Consider the following 20,918-nt stretch of genomic DNA (forward strand, 5'->3'; position numbering starts at 1 on the left):
CACCTCAGGTCCTAATACGTTCGTCCTTCCTCCTCCTCCTCCTCCTCCTCCTCGTCGTCCTCCCTCCTCCTCCTCCTCCTCCTCCTCCTCTTCGTCCTCCCTCCCTTCGCTTCGTCCTGGTGAACTGTCTCCATTTCTTTTCAAAGACTCGGATTTCTCCTAAAACTTGGAGAACTCTCTTTGCAATATATTGTCACGTCAAATTATCTCACGTGTCCATTTCTGTCTCCCTCGTTCCTTCGTTCCTTAGCCATGAGCATGGCATGGGGATTGGTCTTCATTTCAAACAATAGCACAACTTGAATGTTCCACGTCTCCATACGCTTGAGTGGAAGGGTTAACATGCAGTGCATGTTCCTACTAAAGCAAGTTCAGATATTCGTCCCAGCCTCACCCACTCGTTTGTTCATTCCTTCGTTCGTTCGTTCAGTCGAGCGGGGTTGTGGGGTAACATCTCTTGGGTCTTGATCCGGCCTTTTGTCTTAAGGGCAAGCACGCCAGCAAGTAAGCAGGCAAGCCAGGAAGGACTCACTGCATGTGCATGGATCTGCCTGCTTCTTACCTCCGCCTCCGATCCAGTGTGGAACAACGGCAGGAGTAGGATCTTCTTGTGTGGAGAAATGATGGGGCTTAAAAGTTGCCCATGCGTGCATGAATCAGGTGAGCAGATGAGAGGATGACGATGATGAGAAGGAGGAGGAGGAGGACGGGTAATGCATACCCAAGAGTAGGAGCAGGAGGTGGAGCAGGAGGAGGGAGAGGACAAAAGTCTTGAACTCGCTCAAGTAGGTAGTATCCCGTCAGCTTCTCAGCCTAAGTAATACTAAGTAATGGCAACGGCGAGCGTGAAATGTCGTACGGAGGTTAGAACGGCGCTTAATACTGTCCGCTCGGCTCTTTTATCCCTTCAGATTCTCGTTTCTATTTCTTCAATTTGTTTGGGACACTCTCCATTAGAATGTGTGTCCCTTCACTGTGTTCCTTCACCCGCTCCGCCCATTCTAATTGCCGAATAAAACTCGTACTGCCAAGTGGTCACGTATACGGTCGCTTTGAGGAATTGTACAAATAGGCTGTGCTTCGAGAAGTGCGTGAATGTGTAGTTGATCCACTTGAATGCTGGATCCACGAAAAGTATTCGTTTGATTGGTTCCGAAACAAGCCTGCCCAGCATTCGAATCGAACCAAAATGTGTTCCCCTACAAGCGCTCCACTGACGAGCTCGAGTGTACGGAAGAAGAGGGTCCATCCAATTGGTGTGTGTTCAAAGGGCACAGTACAGTTAGTATTGTTGTGCAACTGTGTCAAACTCCAAGGAGGAGTGGTTTGATCATCAAACTACTCAATGTCCGACGAGTGTCAGCGTATATTTTCCGCCCTACATTCACTGTCCCAGAAGCTAGACATTTCAAATGATATCCTAGTGTTTGAGAGCAACAAAAAAACAAAAATCTAGCAAGCGTTTTTGTGCAAGAATCCACACAAAAAGTAGTCCGTGCCTCTGGAGAGGTTCTCGGACAATGACAGCAGAATTCTTACAGGAAAGCCTGGATTGCCGCCTATGCTCTCCATGCCTTCGTGTTCATAACGAGGCCTGTGACTGGCTGACGATATTTTATTTCAATGTCAAGAAATAAAAAAGAGGTTCCAAGACGTTTGTGATTATCACTTGTGCAATTTTGAACTGCCACATTTCGCATCCGCAGTGGCTAATAGCCTCCAGAAAAGCTTATCTGCGTGCACGTTTGCAATAGTGACCCACCTCAGTGAATAATGATTCTGAGATTATTGTGCCAAGGGAGGCTGAATGGAATGCCACTTTTAAAAGGCATTCTGTTGCTATTTTCAAGTCACGACACTTGTCAAACATTCTTCCTGGGCATTTTGATGATGCTCTTCAACTACATCGTCATCATCCTACATCATCGTTGTGTTGCTGCCATTCAATCGGTCTTTCACGCATGACGAGCTTTTGGAACAACGGCGAACTGAATGAAGTGCATTTTCCGCTCGACTCTGGTGATCCAGCTGACCAAATAGGCGAGATGAAATCAGGCCTAGAAATCTTTTGAGAAATTACATTACCCGACTCAACTGTCGCTCCACATTATTCAAATGGCGAGAAGCCATAACATCAACAACAATCATAATCATAACATTAATCATCATCAGGATCCAAAAAGCAAATTCGAGGCTAAACTCAATCCCAGATCCCAATTTGGTCTCGATCGATGGCAGTTTTTGTCTTTAGACAATTGTACTACCTTGGATGCTGCCTCAACAGAGGTGTGTGCCGGGTGGAACGTGTTCTTCAAGCAACTTGAATGCTATTGCTTTGTCCAATTTGACGAAACGACAACTCACACGCATACTCAAGTGAAAATGCTTTGACGACAACATCCAAATGTGAGGCCAGTTGAGTGTAGCTAGACTGATGGCCCCCTTAGCTGTGCGTGTGGATGGATCAGACTCCATATCTGGACACAACAAGTGAGGAGGGCCATTGAATTGTGCTGTGAGTGTAGTAGTAGAAGTTGTTGTTGTTGTTGTTGTTGGGCTGTATGGATCAAGTGCTCGTGACTTCTTCAGATAGTATTGCTCACGAGGCTCTGTGATGGATAAGTTTTCCAAAAATCGGGCTGGTGGCTCCAAGGCCAAGGCCAGTTTTTCCTTCAGTAAGTTATGTCTCTCTCACTCTGTCTCTCCTTCAACTCTGACCCATCCATCCACCTAAAATCCCTCACACGCTAAACACCAAATGCAATTCACTTGGATGATCTTTTGAAGCCTCTAACCGCTCAAAGATCCCCCGTGATCTTCTTGGTTTTAATCAATATCAGTATCAATCGTTAAACGGTGACCAAGCAATCGCGTGATCCCCCCTACCTTGATGAGGCCACGCATACCAACCACGACCTGGTGTGAGAGTTGTTTTCGCCCAACATCATGAACCCTTATCTAGAGCAAACTTTGGAGTGCGTGAGTTGTGCCACCTAATCTGACATCCGGGATTCTAACATCAATCTCATCAAACCAGCAAACACAAATCTTATCGTTGCTGCGGTTGGGCCAACTGCAGCACCGGCATCTTCAAACCGAGTGGGTTTTTTTCTCTCTCTCACTCTTATGTTCTATGCTCCCTGTTTCTCCCCCTTACACAAAAAGGCGCAACAGGGATTATGTTCAAACTACAACGATACAACAACTCCTCTCACAGTGCTGGAGGAGCGAGTTCTTCTTCCCACTTGCATCATCGAAGATCTCACCCAGGTTGGTTGTGACCAAACTCGTTTGAGAGGTTCCCTTCAACTTGTATTTCTTTTTCCACAATTTAATTCCTACTAACGTTAAAACACCGAGGCTGTCCCAGCTCACAACGTTCGCAGAATTTTTGAGCCAGCTTTTGCTTTCTGCGCTTTACTTCCGAACTATTTCGGAAACACTTGCATGAACACTCTGTTGAAATCAACGGTATCATGAAATATTGGGACTGAGTTGACCCATGGAAGGTATCACGCCCTCGGTCACATGGCTGGAATGACAATGTGCCTAGAAGGATTGGCCAAAATATCAATATTCTCGAAGTTCGCTCATTCGTCAACTGGCTTTGAATCAACGATTGGAAAAAGGTCCAAGCTTCTCAGCAGGGCATCGCCACACTCAAAATTGTAGAAAGAAAGCTGTTTTTGTTGTAGTTGTTGTAGTAGTAACATCGCGGAGGTTAATCAGGATAGATTTATAGCAATTGAAGACATTCAAAGCTAAGCGCATTCTTTTGCCATTGGACTGATTTTAAAGTGGCTTACTTTTAACTTAAGTGGGGAAAAAATGACATCTAATCCGAAGAATTTAAAGCTTATTTGGATCAAGTCAATGAAGTGCTTGATGCATTTAGTAGTGTAAGCTACAGTCACCTTGAAATTATTGCTCAGGCTAGGTTCGACTGATGATTTTCTGCACCCATTCAAACAAAGGCCGATTCACTAAATTTATATTGGAGAGGTGAAGATTGAGTGTCAAATGCATTCTGACAGCAACAAGCAAAGGTTTCTCTCGTTGACCACCCAGAACGACTTTGACTGGCTCACTTTGGGGGGATATCATTCAACTCTAAATTTGGTCGGAAAAAAACCTTTAGGAAAACATGAGCGCAATATACTCTATTTGCAACGGCATTTGTTGTTAAAACAGATTCCATTCCCTTTTAATTGAGTGCAGTACATTTCTTATTCTCAAAGATCTGACAGAAAATGATATTTTAACTACTGCATATGAATAAGAGAGAGTCCTCAATAGAGATAAGCTTTGCATTACAAAAGACTTCCGGTTCCTGATATCAGCAACATCAAAATGGGTCTACATACAGCCGTGTGCCAAAAGCAAAATCTTTTAAACTCAAACACCTCTCGGCTTGTCATAAATAACTTACCACGAAAAGTGAAATTCGGCTTATGAAAATAGCGTATATTGTGGTGAACCAGAGTAGCTGTGAGACTCCAAACTTCTATTAGAACATATCCAATCGAAAGCAAACGATAAATAGAGTCTGAAGATCAAAATATCAATGTGGAAGCAAAATCAGAAGCACTAATGTTCTAATTTTGCTCTTTTTGCCCCTTTTAAGGAGCCGTCTACGTACAATTACAAGGTTTATAAAGCATTAAAATTTATGGAATGGGTAGGTTGATAAGACTCACATGCTTTTCTATCATCGTTAAAGATTGAAATGTCATCTGTGACTACTATAAATGTATGATGGTTGTAGCTGAAAACAGGCCCTAAAGAGAAACAAATAAGTGCCCCCAATGAGGCTTTGCTCGTATTGGACATAACACAGGTCTCGTGAAGCCGAAAAGGGAATATGATCCAAAAGTAGATTTTCAAAGCTGGTGATGGAGATGTTGCTTGGTTGGTTGTGCACGAGAATGACATATTTTATTTATGGCCCCTGAACAGAAAAGCCTCTGATGACTACTAAGTCAATGGTTGAATCGCGATATGCTATCAAATTGGATCTGGTGGCTGAACTGTTTAATATAAAGGGTCTAAAACGAGGTCGCTTTAACCTCCTGTGCTCAATTTGAACTCATGGGAAACTGAACTAAGCCCATGAAAAGGGTTGCTCTCCTCATACATGCTTGGTATTGATGTTACTAGCAAGCGTTTGTGTGAGTTAGATTTGAGTTAAGAGTCAATTGAATTTATCTTTTGCAAACAAATGACAACCACTTATAAGGTAGTTTTGGTACTAAAGCTTATTGTTCCTTGTATTAATCATTATCATAATAGTAGGAAGATCAGAAATACAGCTCAAAAATAAAAGATGCAAAGCTTGATGTGAACCACGTGGAGGGTAACTGGTCCTAAGTCTCCAATCTAAGTCTCTTCTGAATTCTACCACATTTTACTACGTAAATGCGACAATATGATTGGTCTTAATTTGGGGTGCCGATAAAAATAAGCATAAAATTTCGGAAATTTTCATAACATTCATTTTACGTAACATTAGCAACAAAAACTTATTCTCTCAACGATCTTACAGAAATATCTTTTTTAGCATCGGACTATATATTGTTGTAACTCTGAATACCCGTTAATCCTAGTCTGCGTAAATAGATGAGTCAAACTGTTACTGAAAGCTTAATGAAATTTCCAATTCAAGCCCGCCATCGGAATTGCTTCGTTTTTTCTGAACCACGTTTGCTTATGGGGGCAAAACTTTCAATATCACTTTTAGATGAAACGTCATTCTACTTGAATTAAGACTAGTTGTATTATAAATCGCTGAAGATATGGTTACTTTTGCAATGTATCATCATATAATCAAAAGGAGCAACAAATAAAGCTCGAAAAAGTGTCTTATAATTTTTCAACACTTTTCTCTCTCTGACTTTCATTATGACCTTTAGCCTCTTGTTTGTGGAGATCACTAGCGGGTTTGTGAAGTTAAAAAATGGAACTCCATGGTATGGCTTTTTCTTTTCTCTTCCGAAGGATGTCTTTAATCACACAGTTGAACCCAGTTTGTGCCATATCCTCCTCTAAAAAATAGGCTTGCTTTCTGGGCCCTTGGGATTGAGATCTGAAGATGAGGGTGACTGTACTTTCTTGGCCGAAAGCGTGGAGACAAACCCAAAATTCTAACTTCGTGGAAAGACCACTTTTCTTGCAAGAACATTACAGGGTCATTTGCTTGACTGATATGATGAAACAAGTGCGGCACTTTTTAACTTTAAAAGTTTGTTATTTGAGCAGAGATAAGCTTCGAGTCTGAATTCAAGTGGGCCAGGCTGAAAACCCTCTGTTTGAATGGAAGAAAACGTTCACCGGCCAGAATATTGATCTAAAATTGAAAGCACTAATGAAGATTGATCGTTGGCCTTGAGAAAGGCCCTTTCGCTTCAAAGCCACAAATATGCACGATTTCATATCATTAGGAGGATCTGGTGAATAGTTCCAGTTCCATCAGCAAAGTACCGAATCCTGTTGCGTCTAAGCGATAAAGTATGTAATCGAGCAATTGAAGCTCGAGAGTGGAAAAAAGAGACGAAAGGATGAGATATTAGGTAATGGCTTAACCTAAAAATACCCCATTGAAGATCTGAAGTGTAGCTCTCCTGAGATTACCCCATTGTGACTGAACAACTTACCTTCCTTGAAATGAAGAGTCGGGTCGAGTGATATCAAATGAACTTCGAATTGAGGAGCGAAGGTGGAACATAGACTATGGGTTCAAGTTCTTGTGGATTGCCCGCCTCCTATGGGCTTGACCAAGCTCTTTTGCTCCCAGTTGACCTTGGTCATGGCTGAAAGTAACAAGAAAGTTTAGAATTTCCTATCCTATGTGAACAATTTCACTTGAGCCTCTGACAAAGCCGCTAGAGGTCGTAAGTTAGCTTTTGTTCTGACTTTCATCCCCAGTTGTTTGCTCCCTCTAGAGATATGTAGAAGAGAAAGTGGAACAAGTGGAACTTACATTTGATTGTCATCTCGCTTTCGGGTCTGACTGAGCTTCATTTGAAATTGGACTTGAAAAAGCTATCAGAGCAATGCAATGAGTTCGGATGCATTTGATACATTGAGAAAATGAGACGATTCCTTGAACAGTGAAATCACATTTCTTAGAAAGACATCCGAATGAGATAGGATGCAAAAAAGGAATCCTGCGAGATCAAATATTTGTCTCAAAATTGACTTGCAAATCGCTGGAGTTAATTCGTATTCGTCTTTCTTCTCGCTTGTGTTTACCCTGCCCCAGGGTAAATTGGAGGACATATTCAACATACAGGTATTTCTAAGACCTCTAGCCCAGCGCTTTCTGGCCAAGAGCTTGTAATCGACTTTCTGAAAACTACCTCTTCGATATGGAAAGTACAAAAACGCTCCCCAGACACTTATGAGTACTTTCCCTGACTTCCTCAGCAGTGTTTGAAAACAATGGTCAAAAAAGAGTTATTTCCCAGACTCAATGTTCCACAAAATTGGCCTATGATGTCCGCACTCCCGGGTGACATCGGATCTGACTTGTTTATGAGGCGAAGGAATTAAAGCCAGTTTATGGGCCCAACATTCTCCCATGCTCATTGCCTTGCGGCACCACTCCAGCGACAGATTTACACGTCTATTGAAAGGTCAATTCCCGCCTCCAATTTGTTCCAAGATGAGATTAAAAGCATTTCCGAATCCGATCCAGGTCTAGTCTCAACATTCAGTCAGTCTTAGCATCTGGATGTGGATCCTATCTCCGTCCAGCATGGTTTAGCACAGCTTCTCGTCCAAAGTTGAACAGGTATGTGGTTGGAAATCACTCAGGTGGAAACACAGACCAAGTTCGAAAGATTAGGAGGAGAGCCACAAAAGGAAAGAGGAAGAAAGAGTGGGAAGTGCCTGAAGTGAGAACAAGGAACAGGTTAAAAGCATGGTTGGAACAGTCGCATTTCCCTCTGGATATGGCATGAGGGCGCACACACACACACACATACACCTTCTTCACCTTTGGATAGGCCAGCTTAAGATGGCCACAGACGGAACGACTCAATGACTACCAGAATCTCGCTCTCGCTTTCATTCAGTCTCTCATGCACTGAAGTACTGTATACCCCGCACTACAGTACGACCTACCTACCACGACGAGTACTACTGTCAGCCTTCTCGTTTACCTCTTCTCTCACATTTTCCTCTCGTTTCTGCATCCACCGTCGAATTGTTCTGGCTTGCGTGTGTGTGGACGTTTTTTACTCTCTTCCCTTGATGAGTGGGTCCACATAAGGCTCCGTGTTCCCAGCAATTTTGTTCCTCACGCAAAGCTCGACGACGGTTGGTGAGGGCGCAAAGCGCACCTTTTACGTTGTTGCTTCCTTGGGGCTAAAGGCTGGCCACCGCACTGTTGTAGGTGGACTCGCTGAGCGAGTTCATGCTCGGCATCATAACATCCAACGTTGAGATAGGAGATGTAGGCACAGGGAACGTACCGGACGAGCGAGGGGAGGAACAGGAGTTGAAAGTTGGAACAGAGATGAGTCAGTGTTTGCCATTCGAAGACTCGGATCGCAGTCTTGGAGTCCCAACTAATCACAAAGTTTGGTGTGGATGGCATCATTTCCATTATTGAATGGTATTGCATCGGATGGCACATAGCAGCCCCCGTCGCTTCACCGTAGCTTGAAGTGCATGTATGGCGGTTCCACGTGAAGCCTGGGGACAGGTCCGTTCGAGTTTGTTCCTCTTTATTTCGATCATTTTTGTCACCGGAGTCTAAGATTTCGAATGAATATCTTGTGGCACATTTGCGATAGATTGAAGATGTGAAAGCATGAGTGAGTGGATGATTTCGAATAGCCTGGCCGGCTCAGATTGGTGCTCCCCGATCAAAAAGTACGCTCGCCTGATTAGGCCATAGATTGCTGTCAGTGATGAAGTGATCAGCCTCCTCAAATCTTCGTGTGCTTTTTGACGGTGGGTTAGTGCCAGTGATGTGTAAATGGGTGTGTGGCAAAAAGAGGCCTCGAGTGAGACAAGCACTGAAGAGAGAAAGAATTGATTGCTCCAAGAGGTCAAGAAGCTGCTTGTCATGTTCCGAGCTGGGGAGGGACCGTAATTGGCATGTTGAATGTGCTTGTTCAACAAGGTTGAGTGTTTGAGTCGGAAGGCGCATGTTCTGAAATGCATGGGGGATGAACAAGAATGTGGACTAAGGTCTTGTGGCTGACGGCACTGGGAGAAGTCGTTGCCGTCATCACTGCTGATGTCGTTTCTACTCATTGGATGATTGTCTTTCTCTGCTGTACCCTGGTGGATACCAACCGAGAGAGTCAGAGCTCATCAAGCGATCGGAACATTGAAGAAAATGACCGATAACCTTGTTGCGTCAAGCAAATTCTTGAAACAATTGTTCCCTTTCCCAATCCATCCCCAAGGTGAACGACATCACACTAGTACCTCGTTCTCGTCTACCTCGTCCTCATCCTCTTGCTCATCCTCTTCTTGTTCCTTCTGCATCACCTCCACAACGAGCCATCTCACTTTTCTCATCCACCGATTCAAGTGCGTTGTGACCCAAGTCTGCTCGTCTTTAGACTTGTCCATCAAAACTCCGGCCACATTTGGAAAACCCTTGACAGGAAAAAGATTCCGTATACTTGAAGATGATCTCCAAGGCCGAAACTGGACAACAATTGAATACGAGTCTTTTTAGAAAAGGCCGAAGTCGCTGGATAGCATTTCCTTCCTGCTTGACACTGACACTAGCATCATCATCATCATCACCATCATTCCCTTGTAAAAAACGTAGCAACGATGGCAAAATTGCCCGGCCCTCAAAGGCCAAGAAGGGTCATGCGAACGAGGATGATGAGACAACAACAACAACAGCGCCGAGGAACACTCAAACCTTTAATAGCTTTGGCTTTGGCCTTTCCCGGTGTAAAGTGAAAAATGCCAAGTGCCCAACGTCGACTTGTACATTAGCAAACCGTCGACCAAGAGAGGAAAAGCAGCCTCACTTTCACTCGAAACGCAGCAACGAGCAACAGGAGCTATCGAATCTCGGCCAGCCAGAACTTTACCCGGACCGTGAATGCACATGCGTCGTGCTCGCAGGCTCTAGGAGTGCATTTCAGATAAAAGAAACTCTAAACATTCAAAACATTCAAAACACTCTACACTTGGGATTGGTTGACTCAAAAAGCTACTCATATTTAGCTCACATCGTTAGTCCTCAAGTTGGGACGAAGCGTGGAGACTGCTGGAGGAAGAAGAGACAGACAACTGGTCTAACCTTGTCGAAAGAATGTCGTTGGTATTTGCTAAATCATTTACAGGTAAAGAGCTCAAGCGCACCATGGGTAAAGGATGAACCAACGTACGATAACCAAATGATGACAAATTGAGCTCAAATGAGCTCCCGTGTGTCTTAGATTGAGCCCAAGATAATCCTGTTAAACAGATGGCCCTTGTCAATTCAATGAAGGCATCGGTTGTACCCGTTTGTCCACCTACCTTGGGTGATACCAATTTACCGTGATACATAAAACAAAAAGTAATAGTTTTTTTTGAGCAGGAAAAAGGGTCTGAAATTTTGCCAACTTTCCTCCCATCACTCAGACTCTGCCAATATTTATTGAGAGGGTACAAATTATCTCGAAGCTAGGCATGTACAGTAAAAGTAATAACGTGCTTCAGTACCACTTGGCAATTATTGGCATTTTTGATGAACAAAGGAAAATATGGAGAGGCCCTAACTAGAGGCATGCGCGCCAGGAATGAAGCCTTGGTTTTGGTCTTTCTACCAAACCAGTATTTCTGGCCTCGATGCTCGAATACTGCAGAATTACCATGAGAATAGTTGTCCGCCGTGTAAACTAGCTTTTGCCACATAATAAATAACCCTGTTGGGGGCTCACAACGCGTGAGGTCTTCCCACCGTGTTCTCGACGCATTTCTGGGAAAACAGTAGTTGCTTGATGCCTTTATTACGTATGGATCACTTACCCACTGGAACTTGCACTTAGTGGATCTTTCACGTTAATATAATGAAGACGCGAAACAAGGCCTTTACCTTACCTTATGCTATCAATGCCCTTCTCTTTATGAGTTCATGCAAAAGTGCTGCAAAGTTAATGACGTTTTACATGATTTTGAATCCCATCTCATATTTTTTCAGTGACAGCACGAATCAAACAGCTTTCAAGGGCATACTACAATTCATGAAGAGAAATGTCATATGCATGGGTGTACTGCGTTGAATCATACATACGTAGACGAGTACACTTTTGAACTAGTAACGTCCCAATTAGCGGAAGCTTCGTTTCGAGTGTATGTTGTGCTGTCTCTAGTTATGAGGCACTTTTTCGGTCATAAAGCGTCACTTTTGTTGGCGGCTTCCTTTGAGATTGATGACAATTTTTTAGTGATTGCTTCGTTCCGAGGTATTACATTGCACCAGCCAATTCTGATTTCTTGTGGGCATCCGTTGGAATTTTGTGTCACATTTCGGTACAAGCCATTGAATGCGACTCATTTAATTAGCAAGATAGTTCGCCCATCTGAACGTGTTTCAGGCCTTGGGCCTCCACGCTATGACGCTTCGTTAGAGAATGAAGCGTGAAAATGATTTGGATCGAGCTCAGGGAGTCGATGGGAATGCTCTGTGAGGTAGATCAAAATTAATGACTGACCAGCCACGGCCCACAGTCCATACAGTAGAGCATGTTTTAAAACAAGGTTGAAAAAAATTTTCCAAGACGATGATGGCGAGAGTCTCATAAATTGTTTTATCATTGTTTTTGCTTCAGAAAGTGGCGGCAGCTCAGCCCGGAAGGCTGGCAATCGCAAGACCGGGGTCATGGGCAAGGGCAAGTTCCACCATCGCCGCGGCCAAGACGATGATCCCCACAGCGTCCTGGCTTTGGATGCCGATGGACCTTACCGGACCCATCTCTTGTTCCCTGGCAAGAGAGACGAGGCCGAAGGGGAGGGTGGCCCACGAAAGCCCGGGAGCGCATCTTTCATGAAGCAGATGCTTGGGTGGGGCAAGAAGTCATCGTCCCGCAGCACCCCACCCTCCGAAAGCAGACCCCCTTCCCTTGATCCCTCTGACCCCTACTCCCGTGGGAAGCAGGTCAGCTTCCTTGGGGATTACGACGGGCGACTTCTCTTCGAGCGCCCTGATCGAAGACCCAACAGCTACAACTGTGATCCAAATCCCACCAACCCCGATCGGTATTTTAGAGCTTTTAATGATCCCTTTCGGGAATCAGACCGGGGGCCCGGGCCGTCCACACCAGGAGGCCCAGCTCCTGCGCCCAGGACACGCGGTGCCCAACCCTCCGAGCCCATGTCCGGGGTGGGGAGAGGTGTGTCCGGGTTGGTGGCTGCGGTCGGTGGTCAAGTGGCGGCCGCAGCCACTGGCGGCAAAATGACGCGGAATACCGATACTTACTATTCAAATGGAGGCGGGCCTCCAAAGGTCGATCCCAGTGGGCGCAACCGTGGCGTCCGACCCAAGCGCATGAGCGCGCGAGACGACAAGCGGGAACCCTTGCCGAGAGACCTGAAGGACGTGAGCAAAGACTGTTTCATCATTCCCCAAGAAAACTTGGAACGATTTCTCCCCGATGGAATCACGGTAAGACCCGCGATGAATGTATCCATGTATCCGTTACACACGCACACACACACACACACCGTCAGCTTTTTGAGATCAAAAGGAAGCAAAGTTTGGGAATTTGATTAATGGTTGGAGTCCACTTGATCCTCGAGAAATCGATACTTCGTTTCCTTCATTAGTGTTGAACACTAAGCAAGCCTTTTTTCCAAGTTCACCTGGCTGAAAGCTAACGTGGCGAACGTGAAAATTGGCAATTTCGTAATGTCAAGAACTTGAAGCAGGAACGGAAATTGCATTTAAACGTACACATCTCAAGACATCTTATGTATGAACCCATTGCCCAGAGAGGCCCTTTGTGAGAACTGTTTATAGGCAGAATATAACAGTAAATAATGGTCTTCCTCGGATCAGAACAGTTGCGCAATGTATCGGTTTTCTCCCTTGTCATTGTTGGGAACTGGGCACTCTACACAGTAGTAGCCTGACAAAAACAAAGCCATTATCATTGAAGTGCTCACTATTTACCAATAACAAATGCAGTTTCTAAGCTGGATGATTGACCTCTTTCACAGTAAATGTCTATCCACCTTCCCAACGTCAAAGTGGTTTTAAGCTGTGTTGGAGTTTGACTAAAATTCAAAAGCACCAATGTGAGCATCTCTTCTCGATAGAGGAAGTGAGCTGAGCCTCGCTTTGCTGGGAGATTTATGAAAGGCATCATGTTTTAATGATGTCTCTTCCTCCTCTTCCTCCTCTTCCTCTTCTTCTCTTGGAAGCTGATAAAACTGTCCATGTGTAACTATGCCTTTCGCTTTGTATGGAGCTTCCGACGCTCAGATGTTTCATCATCCATAAGTGAACATTCAAACTCGCTTTGCCGTATGAAAGAAACTATGCCCTGAGTCATTGCTTTAACATTAGTCGCGATTCTAGGAGCCACTCCCAAAGGGCCTAAAGGTCATGCATGCCACATGTTCGAACGTGAGGATTAGTCCAATTGATTGAAGAAAATTGCTTGTTTTGGCTTATTGCTAAGACTGCCCCGCGGCTCACCATAACAACGAGTGCAACGGAGGCCTTAAACCTCAGAAAGAGCCTTCATGGCATGCCACCGGCTTCTCCCGATCAAACTTCTCGAAAAGTCCCCATTATCATTGTTACAAAGCAAGCTCAAGCTTTCCTTTCCCTTGAGAAAGTAACGCGCCTATTTTGGGCCCCTCGTCTACCCCAAACTTATTGAGCCCTTTAAATAGAACCTTTTTTACGATCTTTAATCAATGCGGACTGAAAAGTGGAGCTAGAAGTAGGGACCCCGATTTGAAGGATCATGTATTTGAACGCTTTGACGGTGAATTTCTCCGACTCGGATTCGTCGGATAACACGAAAAAAGAGCGAAGTTCGGGATTGACTCAGTTCTTCAGAGATCAAGCCAAACACAAGGACGTGCTAGACTTTATCTTCTACCAGAATGGCACCAAAAAGCTCATGGTGGCCGTGAACAAAATCATGGGAAAGATGTTCAGTGGTCCCTTTCTGGTGGACGTGGACAAGAAGTCATTCACTTCGGGAATGCTCGTGCACAAGGATTGGATGGTAGTGAACATTCCGAAGTTCATTCTGGACAAGGCCATCGGACGAGATGTGACAGGGGCTAATTCCCGATTCAAAGCGGTGGTGGCTCGTAAAGGTGATGCTCAGATCTTGGCCATTTCTTATCACGGTCGGGTTCACGCTGAGGACGACAAGAAGGAATTGACTCTCCAGGCCAAAGTGTACTATCTCAAGGAGTTCTTCAAGATCATCAAAGTCCTAGCTGACTTGACGCACTCCAAGGAAGTGATCATTGGCATGAACAGCAGCTTGGAGTTGGACGATCTGAACAAGAAGTTCTGGAAAGAGGTGAACGATATGGATCGGGACGGCAAGGACGACGATATCGAGCTCAAGTTTCTCGAATACGACTACTACAAGAAAGGCCAACGACGCGTTCGAGGCCGTTATGAGAACGAAACGGAATGCGTCGAAGGGTTCATCGTATCAGACGGCATCTCCGAAGTAGGCGATGTGGTTGTCTGCGACGTGGACGAAGACATCCTGGATTATCCACCCCTAAGAGTCAAGGTATTCATCCAAGAGGAAGTCAATTCCGGGAACGAAACTGACGACGACAGCGAAGAGGAAACAGCCAGTATCTACCATAGGAGAAGATCCAACGCAGGGTCCAGACGGAACTCCAACTACCAACGGGGTGGCACAAATAAAAGCGATCCTGAGACCACCTCGCGATCCAGAAGAGTCTCGCAGAGTCGAAATGAGGCTGGCGGCAGAAGTAAATCTCGACGTCGTCAAGCCTCAGCCTCGCCCGAGAACGATGCTAGACATGGTTCTCGTCGACGAGGATCTTTCCGAGAGCCAGATCGGCGATCTTATCGAGATTCGCGGGAAGGGGGCCGAAACCAATCGAAACATGACTCTGGTCGGAGAAAATCCTACAGTACGAATGAAAGAAGGAACAGCTTCAAGAGAAACTCGAGTAATCGTGGCTACTAAGAATATCAACGTACTACATGTGGCGTGTGCTCACCACACAACCAGTCGGTATTTGTCCCCCTGCAGTTTCTGGCAGCATTGCAGATTAAATGTCACGGATGTTTTAGTTTCTCGATTTTACATGAGCTTTCTCAATAAAACACGCACACATCATTCACAGGAATCAGTCTCACATAGTACTGTATTGTACAGTAGTATCAATCATGCAAAGGGACGAGGAAAAAAAAAAGACCCAATACAGCATGAGAATGTATTAACCCAGATTAGTGTAAAAACGACTGGTTTTCTGTCAAGGATTAGAGGAATTAGGCAATCATTCTCAAGTGAAGTATTAGATACGTCTTAAATAATCTCAAAAGGCCTCCTTGTCATCTCCGAAAAAAATAAATCTCTAGGATTTAAAATATTTCGACAAAATTAAGAATCTAAACTATCTCTGGACTTAAATGTTTATCGCACATTTAAGTCCGGAGATAGTGTCACGATGCTAACTCTGTACAAGTCGATTGTTCAGCCGCATCTTGAATATGCCTCTCCCATTTGGGCTCCAATGAGTTCAGCAGGTTTGCAAAAGCTCGAGCAGGTCCAAAGATGTTTTACTAGGAACATTGAAGATATGAGAGAGCTCTCGTATTGGGAGAGGTTAGAAAGGTTGGGATTGTACAGTACTCAGAGAAGGTACGAAAGGTATCTGATATTGTACGTTTTCAAAAGCATTCATGAGCTTTGTCCCAACCCAGGATTTAGGGTCAATTGTAGTGACCGTAGAGGCTTAATGTGCGTTTTGAGAGCACCTTCAAGCCCTCGAGAATCCAGGCTAGTTAAAACAATGAAGTCCAACTCTCTTCTTTCTCGGGCTCCTTCATTGTTCAATTTGCTGCCCTCAAATATTCGTAGGGTTTATGTAGGGGTTGATCCAGTAGCAAGATTTAAGTCAGACTTGGACAAGTTTTTGACTAAAATTCCGGATCAACCTTATATTCAAGGATTAGCCAGATCAGCCAACTCCAATTCGTTGGTCGATCAAATAATATATATAAATAAAAGTCAAGTAAAATAAATAATCTTCTCGTCTTGAACTACTGGGATTCCAATCCCGGTAGCGGTAAGGAAGTCCGCACAAAAAAATAATTAAAAAAAAAATATAAAACAAAGTGAAACGAGTTTATTGCACAATAAAATCTGCATTGTGTGGGTTTTTGGAAGGATTTTGAAGCACCACCTTCTTTTCCTGCCGTGTCGTTTGTTTCGACACTTTCATTTCATTTCGTACCAAGCCGAGAGCAGAATCAATCTATGAAAAGAGAGGGAATGAAGTCTTTAAGTATCTATTGATTGAGTCAACTCCCTGGGTTAATTGTTCTTGCCTGAAAATCCGAATGAGTGATTAGAGCTCCCGGACTATTGTACATTTTCTTTGGGATTCCAATTAGCTTGAAGAATTCCGTTGTCTTCGTAATTAATGCAAGTATTTTCCTTTTGAAATGCGATCTATGTAGTGTTGCAGACAGTACCGCTGGAATTGTACGTACTCTGTAAGCCCTGTTCCAAGTCTGGCATTCGTTCCATCGTTGATCCCAGTTTTTGACATTCGTCGCTCATGTCATGCAAATCCCGTATTTGACAGGTATTTGCAAGGTATGGGACTCAACAGCATGAGTCTGTCCGTGATCTCATTTCCATTGTGAGTGTGTGAGTGAGTGAGTGAGTGAACTAGAGACACAGGCATGCATGCACCTGATGATCTTGGGTCGAGTCTCCATGAAGACAAGGAAAAAGAAAAGTTTAGCCTTCAACGAGACAATACAAGAGTGGAACTTCGCCACCCCGACGATTATTCTTCATCTTCCCAACACAATGATAATAGGCAGCGGCCTTTCAAGTACTCTAAAAGTAGGTAGATTCGTACATGCTCTGTGAGTCTTTCGTATTGTAGGTGGCAGACAAAGAGGTCCTACTCCTTGCATGAAACAATGCTCTTGGCTCTCGAAGACTCGAAGACGACAAAAAAGCAAGATGAGAAGTCCACAGAGTACTCAGTCTCCGCAAAAGCTCTCTTGAACCTTAGGCGAAGCCAACATTTCTCATTCTTGTTTCATTCAACGCGCCCTCAGAGACTGACTTCGCACAACCTTTAAGAGTTCCTGACTTTTCGTTTCACTCATTTCGAGAGGTTTTCTTAGTAATTCCAAAAGAAAACCTTTTTTCCTCCTCTTATATTTACCTAAGGGGGAACTAACTGGCTAGGTCGAGTTGGCCGTGGACATCTACAAAAAGATGGTGGGAACAATTTGGAACAAGTGAATAGCAGTGCCCTGCTTGTATTTTGTTTCAAGATGGCAGTCACGTAAGACTTCCAATTCCCTCGTTGATGGCCTGGTGGATGGCAAGCTCGGGTTGTCACCAAATGTGACATTCGATACTTGACGGGGTCATATTCCCAAACTAATATTGCCTGCATATCGTCACGTGAATACCCATCCTAGCTAGACTGAATGTGCATTTGTATTGTGACGATCTGCAGGCAGGCACCAAGTACAATTCCACGTAATACAGCTTTGCAGTAGATCGTAGGTAGAGAAGCTCGGTGAGAACCATTTACGGTGCGTACTACGAGATACTGAGGATGAATGGGCTGATGCAATCTGGTCTTAATTTCAACATATATGCTTTCCTTCTACTCTTTCTTTGACTCTGTTTAGCATCTTGAATGTCAAGAGGAAATTTTGAAGTTAAGTAAGGCTAGGAAGAGGAGTAAAGCATCATCTTTAATACCATAAATCTAGCGTCCTTTAATGCAACTAGAACGTGCCCAACCAGTCAAAATCAATTGAAGACAACCAAATCGAAGTTGAAGCAAACATTCGTAGTATTAATGTTTGTTCGTGATGAGTTGATTATTGTGCCGCCAGCCATCAACTTTCCTGAATTGAAATGAACGCTTATGATTTTAGCTTCCTCGAGAACCTCGGCGGAATCAGATCATCAACATTCTGGAAGTCAGCAACCCTCAGCTCACAATCACATTCCATTTGATGGGTCCTCTCAGTCCCACTACACCCCAATACGACACGCCCTCAAACGAGAGTGCCGCTCCCTTGGAACTTCAAAGAGAAGTCGCCATGCAAGCCTTGGCGGAAGCTTGTAAATTGGGAGCCACGGAGGGATTTCTTCTCAAAAATCTCGAAAAAGATTGTGAGTACATACACCACTCTATACCGAATAATATTACATGGCAATTTTTTGGCATCCATGTGGGAGGTCACTCATGGTTTTCCTGGATGTGTTTTCGCTTCCAGCTGAATACCCGTATATCAACTACTATGTGATAAACAAGCCGCAAGCCGCTAGTGAGGAATTCTTTCGCGCGACTCGAAGCCGTGCCTACGATATTCTGAACCCTGGTCGTGTAGGCTATCGCTGCCATCATTCCATTGATCTCTTTGAAGAGGCAGTGAGCATAGCACGGCCACCCGTGGAGCCCCTTTCCAAGAAGCCCGTGAGTGCAAACACAGGATACATTGTTTGCGTGTATCAGGTGTTCAGCGGAGATGATGGAGAAAAATTTGAACGGAATTGGCTGTTTTGGACGGGTAAGAACAACGAACGACCTTTCATACGCAGATGGATTAAACATGGTATAATCAATCATTATTTTTTTTTTCAATGAATTGTTTCATGATCAGGTGCTCGCATGTTGTACAAGAACCTGCCGAAGGCCGTGGGTTTGCGTCGGATCACCCTCCACAAGTCGTGTAGCCAGAGTTCTCAATCCAAAGTGACCTACCTCCTCCTGGTCGAGTGTTCCGAGTTCATGGGCCACATCGGGGAGGCGGCCAATCTACTGCCCATTCTTCGAGGTCGAATTTGCGGCTACACAGGCATCTACCGAGTGGCGTCCAGCTTCTGACCGGGGTCTCCTCTGTTGGGCGTGTCCAAATCGCCGGTCGGTCCCAAGGATCCGTCCTCCGCGCCTTTGGACACGCGAACAGAGGAGAGGGAAGAACATGATGATATCGACGAGGACGAGAACAAAATCACCCACGACCGAAGCGCCCACCCTGGTCCCCATCGCCTCCATCAAGGAGGACAACGATATCCCCTCGCAGGACAATCTTCTCCGGGAGCGCTGGAAATGGGTCAACATTGGACGAGACACGCGGAGCCCAATGAGCCGCCCATTCAGACGCTGCCCTCGTCACCTTCCAGTGCCATGAGTAGCTTTTTCACCTCACTTTTCAAGGTCTCCAACTCGGATGATTGACATTGCCAGACAATTCATCAGAGTGCTTGCTAGCTAGCTTGCTAGCTTGCTTGCTTTCTTGCTTGCTTGTAGTATGCTCTCTGACAGCCTTGTTCACCCTCCATATTGAGATTTTCAGTTATATTTGCACCACCACTTCTCCCGCTCCTCTTAGGATCCCTTTTTGAACTCGTCTTCTTTTGACTGCACCTCATTGAAGCCTTCGGCCAGCCCCTCCCACTCCAGCTATTGTGCACTAGTGCCTCTGACAACCAAGAAGCGCTCCGGCACTCCCGACAATGCGGTCGGTCTCTGACCATGTTTCCCTTTAAAAGGTGTCCTCTCTCGGAGCTCAGCTCATTGATGGGGGAAGTGCAAAAAAGCCCAATGACGCTCTCAAATAATATAGGGGAGCCTCTTCCGCCATGACCATTATTTCCCCCTTCCTGTCGCTTAAACCCCCCCCCAACTCCTCCGTTTGCTCCACTGTCATTCATTCAGAGATATTATTTTGCCAAACCCATCCATAACGACCCTCCCTTCTCCCACCTTGAGTTGAAGGAAAAGAAAGATCCCTACCCCGCCCACCGCATCTTTTTTTTTGTTGTTGAAGCGTTCTCAATCTCACCCTCGATTCTGCCCAAAAATATTACAATTATCTCCTACCGCACAAATTATTCTCACCAATCGAGATAGTTCAGGTTCAAAATCTCGCACGTTTTGTTATGTTTGCAAACTACTTCCTTCTTTAGCCCATGCCACGCCTGTCCCAGTCCCCACGCCCCTTCCTCCCCCACACATATTTTAGGGCTTGTTTCGAAAGCCTTGTTCACTGCTCCCATGAAGTAGTCTCTTTTTTGTCATTCCCCAATGATATTTGCATCATGATGATCATATCAAAAAAGATTCTATTCAAACGAAATTCTAATTAAGAAGACGATGATGAAAATGCTGTCATATCCTTTTTTTACCCATCCACGACAACAAGAAAAGCCATTTGCTGTGATCAATGTTAAACGAAAAAACACAAAGCTTAACGGGAATAAACACCAAAATCCTTAAAGAAAGAAAAACAGCCTACCGAGCTGAAACTCGATCTTCAAGATTCTTCTGGTTTTGTATTTTTTATCGTTATTGCATAGCAAAAGACACTATAAAAGTGAAAGAATACGCCTAAATGCTCTACAACTCTCATCATGATCGTTGTGGGTACGTACACACCACGATATCGAGCGACGGATGAAGTAAATGATCATCTGAATAAATCTGCCAAAGGTACAAAAAGATACTTTATAATCAATCCACACTCGAGGTTCCGGGTGTTATTCTCCTTGGACACACAATCGGCGTCTCGCACGCAACGAAAGCTAATTTGGTTCTCTCTTCATTGCAAGATGTTTCCTCTTTTGATATGTGATGAATAATTAGATAGACTCTGCTGCTAGGCTCCTAGGTATTTATGTGTAGTATTAGAAGTGTTCGCTCTTGTTTTACGGCGGGTCAGGAATAATCAAGAT

General features: G+C 44.6%; 1 protein-coding gene across 4 annotated transcripts in view; it reads left to right on the forward strand.

The window, feature by feature from the left end:
* LOC131878543 (uncharacterized) overlaps positions 1 to 20,497 on the forward strand; it is a 30,410-nt gene extending 9,913 nt beyond the window's left edge. For 2 of the 4 annotated variants that reach the window (XM_059224541.1, XM_059224540.1), the window contains 4 exons: positions 11,793 to 12,625; positions 18,113 to 18,353; positions 18,458 to 18,751; positions 18,845 to 20,497. In XM_059224541.1, the coding sequence (XP_059080524.1) occupies positions 11,793 to 12,625; positions 18,113 to 18,353; positions 18,458 to 18,751; positions 18,845 to 19,068 (1,592 nt within the window). In that variant the 3' untranslated portion in view covers positions 19,069 to 20,497. Of the gene's footprint in view, positions 1 to 712; positions 2,676 to 8,409; positions 10,320 to 11,792; positions 12,626 to 18,112; positions 18,354 to 18,457; positions 18,752 to 18,844 lie in introns of those variants that run through there. The other 2 variants (XM_059224543.1, XM_059224544.1) reach the window with 2 other exon arrangements.
* The last annotated feature ends 421 nt before the right edge of the window (positions 20,498 to 20,918 follow it).

This window comes from Tigriopus californicus, chromosome 3 (assembly GCF_007210705.1).
Source record: "Tigriopus californicus strain San Diego chromosome 3, Tcal_SD_v2.1, whole genome shotgun sequence".
Classification (NCBI taxonomy): domain Eukaryota; kingdom Metazoa; phylum Arthropoda; class Copepoda; order Harpacticoida; family Harpacticidae; genus Tigriopus; species Tigriopus californicus.